This window comes from Aphis gossypii, chromosome 3 (assembly GCF_020184175.1).
Source record: "Aphis gossypii isolate Hap1 chromosome 3, ASM2018417v2, whole genome shotgun sequence".
Classification (NCBI taxonomy): Eukaryota; Metazoa; Arthropoda; class Insecta; order Hemiptera; family Aphididae; genus Aphis; species Aphis gossypii.
Genome location: NC_065532.1, coordinates 23,242,013 through 23,257,224, shown reverse-complemented (window position 1 = coordinate 23,257,224; position 15,212 = coordinate 23,242,013). Strand labels below are relative to the sequence as shown.

At 26.6% G+C, this 15,212-nt stretch overlaps 1 protein-coding gene across 2 annotated transcripts in view; it reads right to left on the bottom strand.

The window, feature by feature from the left end:
* Positions 1 to 10,223: 10,223 nt before the first annotated feature.
* Positions 10,224 to 15,212, bottom strand: part of LOC114132315 (thyrostimulin alpha-2 subunit) — a 45,319-nt gene continuing 40,330 nt past the window's right edge. For both annotated transcript variants that reach the window (XM_027997739.2, XM_027997738.2), the window contains one exon: positions 10,224 to 10,706. In XM_027997739.2, the coding sequence (XP_027853540.1) occupies positions 10,614 to 10,706 (93 nt within the window). In that variant the 3' untranslated portion in view covers positions 10,224 to 10,613. The remainder of the gene's footprint in view (positions 10,707 to 15,212) is intronic.

The window sequence follows — 15,212 nt, the reverse complement described above, 5'->3', positions numbered from 1 at the left end:
TCGAGTAGAAATATACGAAAAGTATGAGACTATGGTGTTACAACTATCTCCAAATATGACTTATCCCGTCAATTATATAAGCCTTCTTTGAATCGTTACATGTCTTGCCTTTTATACACGATATTTGTCCTAATAAACCCAATACCATCTCACGATTCTAAATAATATATTAATATGTAAGCAAAATCTGGTATCGATTGGTCAAAAACGGAGGATTTGCATAGTTTACGCGTAATTTAAATAGATTAGGTAAATATCTGTGTTAGCATGAAATGAAAACAAAATTCACATCAGTTGTTATGCATTTTTGGAAAATATTAATATTCCATATGAATCATCATTTGTTAGTTTGTGTATTATACGTTTATATTGATGGTTGCCAAGAAAAAATAATGCTAATATTCTAATATAATATCCAAACCTGAACAATATTTTTTTTAAACTTAATTCTAGTGTTAAATGTTTTTTTTTTTTTAAAAAAATGTATAAACATTATGTAGGAGTTGTTAGTTAGCATTGGTAATATTGTATATATTTTAAAATATAATATATCAGTAAATAAATATGCTTATTTTTTTATTGATGTCCTAAAAACAATGTGATCATACAGATTTGCATGTCTTTACTTAGTAGTGTAAAATTGATTTTACGAGTATTAAGTAAGAGTTTGCCATTGCTTTGTATGAATTGTGCATTTTAATTCACTGTATAGTAATTTAAATTAAATAAAACACACACTGACATTTGGAATTCAGCACGTTCTCAGTGTGAGCTTTTCTTAGCATGTTTTAAATTTAATTGTTTTATTTAAGATATTTTAAATATATTATTTCTAAAAAACATGTTTTTCGATTATATTTTCGTTAATGTAAATTTCAGCACATTTATAATATTATAATATTTATTTAGTATAAAGCCAGGGATTTTTTTTAAGTCTTCTACTTGCTTGCATATTATTAAAAAAAAAGAAACACGCATGTAATACGTAATTAATACAATCAGTAGTTAAATATCAATGCCTTGTATTATGAATAATAATATATTTATATAATATGTATTAAAAAAATATTTTATTTTTATTCTTAGATTTTTAATTTTTATCAATTTTTAAATGTGACTTAACAAAAAATAGGCATCAAAATAATAAAACACACAATGGAATAAAAATATGCTTGACATAAATAATGGCAATGAATTTTAATAAAATATTAGGTATTTATAAAGTACATTTTTATAATATGTTACGCAAAAACTATAGGTATGTATTAATTTTGAATAGATTTTATATTATGGAACAATGTTGACATGACTACTGGAGTAGTACTATAAATGAATGTAATTTTAAATTTATTATTATCTATAGTTTTATTTTATCATAACGTAACTCAAAAATAATTCATGTTTTGTAATCGACAAACTTTTTAATAAATACATTAAATTTGATCCGATTTTGGTATTCTCTGTTAACTTAATAATCTTTTAATTTATTTCCGGATAATAAACGAAAAATATTAGTCATGAATTTATTATCCACCTGCGCAATCAATTCTTTAAATAAACATGTCCAATCGAAACTAACACGCGTGTCGTATCCTTTTTGCAAACATTGAAAAATCATCATCATCAAAAAAAAATAAAAACCACTTGTACGCTCGGGAGACACAACAGACTTTGTCAATCATAAAAAACAAAGTGTAAGTTACAACAAATAAAGATCATAGTATACAAAACAAAATTAAATATTTAAAAAAAGAACGTTTTATTTGTATTATCGAAATTAAAATTACGTAATTGTTTACCTTTGTTACTGACCTTTTATTTTTCAAGTGCAACTATCCTACAGTAAACATTCAAACATGCAATTCTTTAACATTCACTTAACCATAGTTTAGATTCAAATAATATTGGAGCAGCGTTGATTTTTGGGTTAAAATAATTTTATTATAAACAAAACAAAAACTACGTATTAACATTGGATGGAGAACATTTTCTTTAAAAACTCTTAACGATTTATTGATCGCCTGTAATCGTGTTTAAAACTATGAAAACCTTATATGAACGCGAATTAGCATTCTATAGTTTAAAATGAGATTCGGCAGCTTTAAAAACACAAACTTTTTACATCATCAATGTGTTGTTTATAAATTAAATTTGTTATATTTCGTCACGGTTCGTGTTCATCGCTATTAATTCACACATATTTTCGCTGTATAATAACATCCGAACAACACTGTAGTTTAATGAGACATTCTACATTAATATACAATAGTATAGAAACGCGAATGATTTTGTGAACTAAGAATACATTTATACTGTTCTCCTAGGTTCGAGATAATTTTTTGTTTTACAGCAATTTGATTGGAAACTAGACTGGTACATCCATGAAAAATGTCATTAACGCGATTATAGAATTTAAAAAATATCAACTTAGCGAATGTATTGAAATGTTCAAGTCATCGAGACTGTATATTGTGTTATATAACCAACTATAATATCAACCTAGAATTTTGTAATTCACTCTTCACCTCGTAAACGGGGTGGTGAGAGGTGAGTAGTGTCGAATGTGTGTGAAAACTATAATTTGATAATAGGTACCTAGGTTGGGTTTGATTAATTAAGTCGCCTTCAGACGTCCGCCTAACATTTTTAATGGTTTAAAACACGCCGTTAACAGATAGTGTACACATACATAATGATCTACACTAGCATTTTATGTGACCAGCAAAAACTATATCATTACTAAGTAAATATTTTAGTTTCATTTTAACGATATTGGATTAAAGTAAATATTTAGTAATAATAAACGAAAAAACTTATCAAACGCGTAGACACTATTATTAAATTCGTGCCCATATCAGCATGATGGAGCACATATTTAATTAACCTTTTATGTACGGCATAACAAACTTTATCGGAGGAATAATAATACGCAATAATCCGATGTTTAATCGCATTAAAAATTATTTAATCCCTTCATTTGATCGCTAGAGTAAAACCATAAAAGTTCTGAGAACAAATTTCCGGAAAATGTTTGAGAATAACAACGCGTACAGCGATTTATCGTTTACGTCATCAAACAGTATCAAGTCTCACCGCTAAAATAAGTGAATGACGTAAGGAACTGTGCTATATTATTATTTTATAGCGTAAATTGCTTGTTTAGACTTGTTGACGTCACCGATACTCACGGCAGTCTACAGCACCGAGGATACGCACTAATCAGTTCCTACAACGCCATTCATAAATTCGTATCCATAATTCGATCGTTAACACGCCTTAAAGCATTTTCCTGTGACGTGATATAGTCCATATCATATTAGGTAGGTAGCGTATAACTATATGCCTATAACCTTCGGGTCCGAATGGTTTCTATTAGAACAAAAAGAAAATATTTTCTTCCACTAAAGCGTTATATAGTTTTTAAAAACATTGTGATTTTTAAGTACAATATAGGTATTCTAGATCGGTGTAAATGCAAAATAATCATTTTATTATTTTGACTTATGAAAAGTGAAATTCTTGACATATTTCCAGGTGACAAACGACATTGTGATGTATTACCCGTAATAGGTTTATAGTCGAAATTCAAATTATATACACCCCGAACTATCGTGTTTTTATCCAATGTTATCACGATTTAAATATTTATTTAAAAAAAAAATAAATAAATAACGAAAATTCAAAATTATTGTTACTCACAAAATAACACTTACACGATCCATACAGCACTTATTATTGATTAAATAGACATATATCGATATAAATATTATTATATATTATTTAATAAATTTAAAAACCGAGTAGAATTAAAATATTTATTTTGACGAAATTTTTAATTTGGAGGAAATTGAAATGATAATCTTTTATATAAATGTCATACTCGATAAAGAGGAGATTAATAGAGGTAGGTTATATTTAATTATACCCAATTTTGACTATTTAAAATTTGAAAATGACTCAATATTAGTAGATGATAAATTACTACTCAAAATAAAAATATTATTATAATAATCATAATAACTAACAAAATGTAATACATTTTACTATGAGTTTTTTGATTATTATATTATTATGTTGTTCTTATCAGTCCTAGTATAGACAAGTTTTCTAAAAATATGCATTTATGCATGTGTATGATATATTCATAACAAAAACGTAATTTTTTATTCTTGCCTGGAATAGACAATAAAATGATATAAATATTTAATTTTAGAATATAGAATTGTATTCATTTGTCTACGGAACGTTTCGTGTTTGAATAATTTGACAATTAAAAAGTCATCTGTTTACGTCGCATTACTAATAAAACAAATATCGATAGAAAAATCTAAACTCTGTTCACGATTATTTTCTGGCCAATTTTGACACATGCACAGCTTTTTGTTAAATTTTTATTTTGTAATTAGCGTGTCATTTTAAGTTATCTAATAGCATAGTAAATAGATTTAAAACCGACGCGTTATATACATAATTGTTTGTTTAATAAATTATTTTTCATTTTTTACTATGTCTATAAGTCATCAATATTATTTCAATAAATTTCTCTCTACGAACCAGCCATGAACCATCAGGAGAAGTCACAATATTCCACCGACTTAGTGCAATGCACCACAGCATATATTATACTAAAAGGCTTTTTTAAGTTCAAAAACATTGAAAAAAATGTGTCTATAGTGACTTATAAAAACGAAAATTCATGCTTCTTTGATAAACAATTTAATAAATAACTCGCGTTGTCTTTGTACCGCGTATAACACAATGACAGGCAAGATGTACTAAAAATCGGGCGGTTTGCATTTGGGTGGATTTGTATAAATTGCATTGGGTTTTTACTATTAAGCATAATATGTTTTAGCTAATGATTACAAAATATTTTCATATACTTGAGCGATATATATTTAATATACTGTAATACGTAAAGGAAATATTTATCAATTAATTTTCACATTAATTTTAACAAAATTGAGACTAGGTAAATTTAATGGGTTTGATTAAAAATACCTTGTACTTTTAATTATTATAATTAAATTAGACTTATCAAGTTTAAAAATCATGTCATTTAAGTATTATTATAATTATTATTTTATTTTTAAATCCGCCTGTTGAAAATGGAATTATTGTTTTATTTTTTAATTTACTTTATTTTAATTACATAGGTACCTACGCTTTATATTACATGGTCATATGCGTTATATACCTACTCATATGATTTAATTTCCACCTGATATGTACCTAATCCAAAGCTTTTTCTATCTTATCATTGGATTGAACCCATCGATGAATACGTTATTTTTTAAATTAATTGATCATTTCTTGATGAAAATTTAAACATCAAAATGTAATTTATAAGTTTATAACAATGAGTGAACTATTATAATAATATAGTAGTTATATTATTATTGATCAGTTAATATTAAACACACATAATATACTATACACATCTACGAGGTGTTATTTAAATCGAAATATATGTATACGTAGAATAATAACCATCGAATTAAAAGCTATATAAGCTATGTAATATGTAAGTCTTACCTTTTCGCTCTGGTCATCTCTGGATTTCTGTTAGAACGGTGTTGAAAGCAGAGTGATATTCGTTGTAGAGCGTTAAGAAGATTTACGTCCTGAACGGGAAAATATGAATTTTTGAAATCTTCAGAAGAGTTGATTGAGAATGTGGGTGTAAATACACTATCGCTATAAATATCATTATTAGCGAGTAAAGTATTTGGAGAAACGAAAGTTTTTTTTTTTTTATCATTTTTCATTACGAGATAACATGGTCGAACACGACAAGTTACGTTCTGTACAATTAGTATATTTGGCGAAAAAAGGACTTTTTTCCGATATTTGTTGTTCGAAGACATTATTAATTAATATAGTACCACCAATAATATTGCCCACGATAAATTAACGAGCACACTATACAGTGATAACAGAGTGAAAAAATATTACGGTACGTAGTGTGTGATATCCTCACGCTAAACGTTACAGACGAACTGATCTATGTTTGACTAATTATTTTATCTATTTATTCTTCTACGTACATTTTTATTCATTTATATTTTTATTATAATAATCCGTTATTATAGTATAAACATACACACATTCATTACAATAAAATAAAATAATATTTTTGATAAGTGTTATGTTATATAAATTTGTAAATCAAACCAATATATTGGAATTATTTACAGTTTAGCGTGTTATAACTATTCATAATATTTTTAAACCATTAATCAAATCATAATACGTAATTTGATTTGTATTCAAGTGACAAAAGCGTGTAACTACAATTCCCTTTTAATGCTTGATTTACCACTTTCATTCATATATTATTTAATTTCTTTAAAATAAAAATTCTACCTAACAATTCGATAAAAATATTTTTTCTCAAATACTGTATAAATTGCTCGTTAAATCTTACAATTGTGTGCAATAATGGTAAAAATAAATATTGTGTTTGCTTAAAAATTATTCCACTGAAGTTCATTTAATGTTATGACGTATGCCTATGAAAACCAAATAAAAGTAAATAATTTTAAAACCCTGAATTCGTGAAGTTTTAAAAAGTAAAAATATTATAGGTACATTACATTATTTTGAATTCTTACGGATTACTGTGAATTATTTATTCTTGAATGGTAAGAAAAACCTAATATCTCCACATTTTATCACATAAAAACATAGGTAATAAATAATTTACAGTATCTAAAATGTAACTACTATTTGTCCAAATAAATATAATACTTCAAATCTTCCAAAAAGTCAGTTTTTCCTTTGACCAAACAGTCAATTAGTTAATACACGGAAGTAACTGAAACTAAAAATACGAATAAGTCCAACCATCTTTGGGCTGTAATATTAAACTGAAACTCAAGATTTCGAAGAATTACGGATTTTTTTTTCAAAAGAGTAGAAAGCTAAGCAAGTTATTCTTTAGGTATCCTTTCACCACTAATCACGTTTCCATAGTTATTATATACAGGATAATGCTCACAAAATATTTTCATTTGATAATTAATTCATTACAATATATTTAATAATAATAATGATATACTTAAATACAGTACTTCCAAATTTTTGAAATGTTTTATTGTGTAGTATGACGACATGAAATTCTGTTTTTTTTTAAATGAGAGCACCTTCCTCATTTTACATACTGTAAATTATTTAGTAGATAATTGTTTTCAAATTATCAAAGTCTAAATCAAAATTCGAATGAATAGTTCCTCAGATAATTAAATGATTACACGATTACACTAAAGAAAATGGTGTTTGAAAATTAATTTAACAAATTAATTAAATTGATGAAATAATGGATCTAGTATTTATGATTTTTTTTAATCATTTTTACAAATTATTAATGTATGTACCTACCTATAATAATATATAATTTATATATATATAAATGGTGGATATCTCCTTACTTCTCAATTTTTTTTTATTGCGATGAACTATTTTGCAATAAATTGTCATGTGGTAAATTATTTACGATTAAATGATATGACACCCTTCAAAATAATTCAGTATTATATTAATCTCAGACAACTTTTATTATGGTATAAAAATTAATTTCATAGTAAATCATATTATTTTGAGATATTGTTCCAAAAAAAAATATGATATTCATTATATTATAACCTATTGTTCGAGGATATTATAATATATATTTATATATATTATATTCTTTATTAATCAATATATTCAGACACATGGTGCATTCGTCTGGTCCGCTGAATTTACTACGACCGGAAGCACAACATTATTGACGTTGAACTATTATTTTCGACTTTGTTATATATTTTATATGTACGTGTCATGTACAGTTAATGATTATGCATTTTCTAAGCTTTTAAGTATTGAAGTGAGTTAAATGTTTTGTAAATTTCAAACTGGCGTGAACAGCTAATACACAAAGTATATTTTTATTAAAATTTAAAAGTTTTCTGTTAATTAATTTCCTAAACATGAATAATGTGTTAGGTTTTTTTTTTCAAAAAAATAAATAAAACATAATACGTTCTGTATTTTAAATGTGAATAATCGAATATTCGTAATTCTATTTGAAAAAAGAACTAACTCGGCAAGAGTAATTAAAAATAAGATTAATTAAAGTTAAATTATTATTTATTTGCAAACTTAATAGGTGTATTCATAATTCAGGTTGCTCAATCAGTCAATCAGTTTAATCAATCCAAAAATATAGTTATCTTAATTTAACCGAGTTGAAATATATCATTGACTTACCCTGCCTCGTATAATCTCATTATCTGTATGGATTCAGCTATATTATAATATCTACGTATGATTCGAAATATTTTCAAACACAACAAGAAAGTAAATCATTTTTATTCAGTTGAAATCGATCTGCTTGTGAGTGATTATTTTTCTCGGTACCTGGTCTATTATTGCGGAGAACGGCTACAACCTACTGTGTGGTCGGTTATTTAACGCGCACTGCGAGAATGCCATATTAAAAAACTCAATTTCTAAAACTCGATTTGTAAAGGATTCGAATCAGTGTATTATATAAAAATGTATCTTTCTACGTACGTTACACCGTATTATTCGTTAATACACCGCACATGTAAGTACATTGCATTCAGCGGTGAAAAACATATTTTTCCGCAAATTGTCTACCCAGCGGCTATAATATCGATCCTGGGGAATACATTTACCACCGTATTTGAACATACATAATAGACCTTGATTTCGAAATCCGATTTGGAAACCCTACACTGTTTCGCATGGACTCGACGTGATGTTTTCGTTTGTTGGTGTTACGATATTATGAACTCGAACAAAGATGAAACGGACGAATAAGAAAATAATAACCCTACTGTTCGTATTTATGAATTTTTCTCTCGAACCGTGTCCGAATAGAGCTATTTTATTTCGAAATCGTCAAGACCTCTATTGACCCCGACGCTGTTCTATTCATCGCGATAATAATTCAAAACACTAGTTTGAAATCAAAAACATACGTGCCATATAATATACAACATACTTTACTTTAAATAGATTTTTATAACTAGGACTCGAATTTATATGTATTTAAAACCCTGACATTTGTGGACATAAGTATATATTCATTAAAAATCACAAATTATATGGACCATCGATCAACTGAAAAGAATATTCTCGACAAATAAAATTTGTTATCTATGTTTAAAAATATAAAACCAATCGAATTTTAAAATATGAGTTTTAAAATTGTTTGCTGCACGGACATGAATTTAAATTGCCATAAATAATCACTAAAATTTAAGCTGCCGTGCATGTCGATGTTGCTGTGTTTGCATAAAAATCAATAATTAATTGGTACGATTTTTTATACATAAATTATAGTTCTTACAATGTTACATTATATTTGTATTATTTTTTACGATTTAGATAACTAATAAAATTATACTTCCATCAGTTAGTTTTTGTTCAATAAAAAAAAAAAAAAAAAAAAATTATACTTATTACATAACTTGGCTTATTTTATTCATAATCGTTTTCACAGTACTTACTAATTTATAGTGGTCAAATTAGTACATTTTTATTTTTATTTGAGAAAGTATGAAAGCTCCTAATAGGTTTTTCATTTACTTGATTTGTCACACCCTGGTTTGAGATAATTTATAATATGTCTTCGCTTGATACTAGTCTAATCGTTCACCTAGATAATCAAAAATTGATATACATATTAACCAAAAAACTACTGACGTACAATAGTAGGAAACTTCGAGTTTATTGTCAGAAATCGTTGATCGTCTGAATTATGCATGGGTATGAAGTCGTACGTCTATAGGAAACGCTAATTCCCATTTATATCGTTCAATTGCAATTTTTAAACAATTATTAAACAAATTTAAAATTGTTTTATTTAACTGTAATTTTGCGGATTACATTAGCTTTTGCAGATGCAATTAAAAATGTCGTTAAAAATTATTAGTGACAGAAACACAAAACTGGTACAGTAAAGTTAGTTAGCAGGATTACCAGTCGTGTAACAGGAATCCGTCACCAACGTTGAATTTCCAATCCTCTTCGATCTCTACAGTCATCATAATTCCACTGCGCTAAACAATTGTATACTTACCAAGTAAATATATATATATTTATGTAGTGATAATTTAATGCTCAGCGTTGATGTGCACTTGTATAAGTCTCACGCACTTCAGCCTGGTTGAAAAGAATGGGAAAAACATGTGGAAACAATTATTCACACAATGTTGTGGTTTAATTAATTTTATTAAACAAAAAAAAAATTATTATACCATTCGATCGTCTAATTATAATAATATCATGAATCGTAATAATAAGTAGTAAAACTAATAATCCAGGTCTATAATGTGCATGTAACTAAAATACTATTATATAATATTCAGACTAGACGTTGAGTGCCGAACTGTACAACCGAAATATAATTATTATTTTATTATTAAGTACAGTATTAATGGTATTAATTATTTATGAGTTATAAATTACGATTGAGGTAACTATAGAGTAACATAGTTTACTCGCATGTAATAGTAATAATAGCGTTTGCTGATGTTTAAAAATTCTAATCAAAAATATTTTGTCTCCATGATGTAGTGAAATTTCCAATAAGAAAATAAAAATCACTCCTTCTTGCAGTGATAACACGAACAGCTCAGCGCTGATTTGAACACCAGTTTTCTCACGCCCTCTATACAACGGACGTTGACTTCGACCTGTAATCAAAATAATTGGTTAGCATTATAATATAATATCATCGATTATCTATTAACAAGGAAAAATTTACTAAATTCTTCGATGGAAATTGACAGAATGATAATTCTATGATTACAAGATATTTATAAATGTTTTAATATATTAAGCATAATAACGTTATAATGTATTTATTATAATTAAAACTATTCACTTGTATCCTTCAAGTAGTTTAATTTTTTTTAATGTCTCCTAACACCGTTAACGTTACTCGTTAACAACAATGATAATTCAATTTGTAATTATTTCGATATGATATTATTGTTAATAATATAGGGATATTGAACTCCTATAATAATATGTATAATGTATATTGTATATGAATATGAATTTACTAAACTAGATTATACGTGTATAATATTAATGCATGGCAAACTATTATGTCAAAGCTTCCGGTGGAATTAGCCCAAAGACAAACTTAAGTGATTGAAATTCAATTTGCTCCACTTAGCTCTGTAAACTTTGCTAAAAACGTTTTATAATCCTATTTAATGCAATATTATGTCGATTAATAACGTAGGTACACCTCTCAGGTAACCACGATACCTAAATTTCCATTAGTAATTTTTGTCTTCAAAACAAATTATTCAATTTGTGTATAGGCATAGGTTTGTATACTGATAATTATAACTTTTGATGCTCACGTCGAGGGCATTGACGCATATCTAAAGATATATTGAAGATCGAGGGGAGCACGATTTAAATGCTTTTACACAACTCTTGATTCTCTCTATCGAATGATATCGACTATGATCATAAAACCCAGTTAAATACAGAACAACTAAAATGGAAAGTCACACTAATTAATAACGATTCTTAGTGGTTATTACATCATTGAACTATTCTTATTCGCCTAGCTTTCGTTTTTGCCCAAAATCTATGCAACATAACATACGTGCATATTTTCAACATAAGAAGTACGCGTAACATATCATTATATTTTATCGACAGTAAAAATAGCATCAAAGTCACCGTCGTGGTATCGTTTACAACAACTTATATCATAGATAAACCTAAATGGCTAAATATTCAAATTGTACTTTAAAAGAACTATATTATATCAAAGGACACCTTATGAGTTTGATTTTCTATACACTAAATACACCAAAACATTAAATACCTATAAAATGTAATGTATCATTACATTATGATCAAATCTAATCAATAGTTCATCTAGTTAATAAAACAATATTCAAAATATGGAAAATTTAATAAAATGAATTAAAAAAAAACTCTTAATCGGTGTAATTAGAGGTGCGAATATTGAAATATATTAATTTTTTACCGATTTAAGTTATACAATATAATTAGAAAAAAAAGGTTTAAAATGCAGTCCTCTTGAATATACATAATATATTATTGTATATTTAAATTCCTAATTTCCGCGCGTACATCTTAGCAATAACTCAATCCATTATACAGAATTATTGTAAGACACCACATAACTAATAGATTTCGCCAAACTTAATAACAAAATACTTAATTATAATTTATGATACAATGCGCCTAACATTATAAGCACGACGATCAAAAATCAATTTATATATGATGAACCAGCTAAAATGATTCGAGACCGTATGCTGTTAAGTGCATTATGCAGTGTGTACAAATGGTGTAAATTCCGCCACTGATCGACAATATAATACTATTATATTATATAGGCCCGTGTGATATATTGTTATACCTGCGACAGAGCCCTAATTGAATATTAACCAGATACACTGTATAAACGGTAATTTAACGCCTCGAACGTTCGTTCTAAAAGCCATTGAAATAATATGATACTATATACTTAAAATACAATATTATTATTACCCCCGACTACTTTAACAGTGCTGCTGAATTATATCAGATGTACGCCTAACACAGAAATGTACAAACGATGTATACGGCATATCTATTTATAAGATAAATGCTAAATTTATAATTTTTTTCAACGATACTATTCTTTTATGATTTCAAAAACTATTATATTTTTAAAACAATATATTTTGTGATATATAGTGGAACTTTTTTCAACGGATAAGTCCAAAAAATTGATCTCCGAAAATAATTGTGTACTATAAAGACTATATAACATCTAGTGATTTGAATACGTCGTTCCCGTGGGATATTTGAAGAGATTTAAATGATAAGAAAAACTAACGATAGTTTGACCTACAGAAGTAGGTGTCGTCTCTTTTACTAAACATAATTATCCACAGATTTCCACTTCGATGGTTCTCTTGTAGCGGCCTTCTCGATTGAAATGAATACATTATCAACTAAAATATTCTATGCTTCAACATAAATAAAGTGAACAATGATTTGTATAGCTCTTATATTAAAAGTCACCCATCTATCTTAACATAAACTTGACGGCCACTAAAAAAAAAAAAATGAAAGTATTTATCATTTTATAAGAAAAAACAACTGATACCACAAAAGTAATTAAAAGTATAATAATGGCAATAGAGGTTTTATTGTGATACACACCATAAGATTTGTATGCAGAAAATAACAATATTTTGTTCTCCTTTAAAATGTAAATCTAGTGATAGTGATTTTACGAATGTTTATTACAACATGTCTGTTATGTAACTATAAAGGAAAATACCAATAAATTATAATCAACAAAATATACTTATTCAAATTTATAACGATACAATAATGGCGTAGCATACCAAAGATGTAGAATAAATATATCTTATTAGTATACTACTTTATAGTACAAAACACAAACTTTCTAATGTACATATGTTTATTCGTAGGAAAAAAATGAATTATACTGAATCTAAATCTACTTGTAATGAGTAGATACATAATAATAACATTCAGTACTAAAATGTCATCATTTTTATCATCAAGTTTTAATAATTAGATAAGTTAAAGGCTCAATGGGTGGTTGTCTTGATCTTCATCGACCTCATCAAATGCTATTAATGGTTTTGATAAAACGCATGTCCGTTATCTTATTATAGTTAAATTTTTATTCAATAATATTATAATAATACAATATATTATATTATACATACAGAATGATACACCAAGCATAGGTATTCGCCTCTTTATTTTTTCGATATTGTAAATAATCAAAATCTTGATATTTTAAATAATATATTTTAAGACTATACTGTCAAATTCTTCAGATTTTCTACTAAGGAGTGTCCTGTGAATAAACAAACTTCTGCTTTTAAATGAAAACCCTCTTTTCTACTGTAAATTATTAAATGGAAATTGTTATGGCGAAAACCATAATAATATTTAATGTTTTTTTTATCTGTTACTAATATTTTAATCCGTAGAATATTCGACGCGTAAAAATGTCGTTTAATCCGTTAATCGTACAGAAGACAATAACACAAACAAATATTTGTCGATTGTGCTATGTGAGTATTTTAAACGCACTTTAAACATACGTTACATGTTCCTGGCACTTAAAGTATCAATTACGGACTATGATGTAATAAAAGGCCGCACACAAAATTCGTATTAAATGTTTTGGAAGACATACGTTTGGAATAAATGTATCTTCTTTCAACTCTACCGCCAAATCGTCTATTAGCTTTTTTCCCACTCCAGTAAAATAGTGCAGTGGCTAGTTTGTCTATAAGCTATATAATAATTCATTAGTCGTAATTAAATTTGTACATCTAAATGATTCAAAATGTTGTAAAATATGTGATATATTAGTTTGACATTTATCACAAAAAATTTAAATTGTTTCATAATGTTTCAATGGTATGTGCATAAAATATTAACCAACGTGAATGACGTCGTAAAAAACAAGTATAACATTTTAAAATTCAGGAAATCTTTTATGTTCTATATTTAAAAAAAAAAAAAAAGAATGTTTATTTTTCGTTTTTATTTAAAACTACCCAATAAACTTCAGTTAATATCCTCTTAAAATGTTCTCAAAAATACGTATAATAATATTTGACATTTAACATTTCTATAATATTGCATACCTGTATACAGTATGCTTATAGCATGAATATAATATTATGTATGCTTTTATTTTTTATTTGCTCCTCTGTGACACTATCGATAATTTTTTCCCCAATCGTGCAGATATACCTATTAGAGATTGTACTAAATTATAATAAATTTTTATTATTTTGTTTTAAGTAATCAAAATTATACTCGTATAAAAAACATTAATATTTTTCCTATTTTCACGTCTTCTTTTTGAATACGTGAATTTAATTCATAATTTTATCAATAATTATTCGCAGTCTATTTACACGTTATACATCAACTTTTCAATATAAGTACTCGTAAAATTTATATTAAAAATAAACTGTACAAGTAAAAAATAAAAAACATATAGTAATGACAAACATTAGCAGTCGAAATTACAATTTTAATCAAGTTAAAATTATATTTTAAAATCTAAGGAATATCCCAGTTTAACTTGGGAATTCGCGTTATGACAATATTTGAATTGACATATTCAAGGATGAATATTATACTCTATATTAAGATAA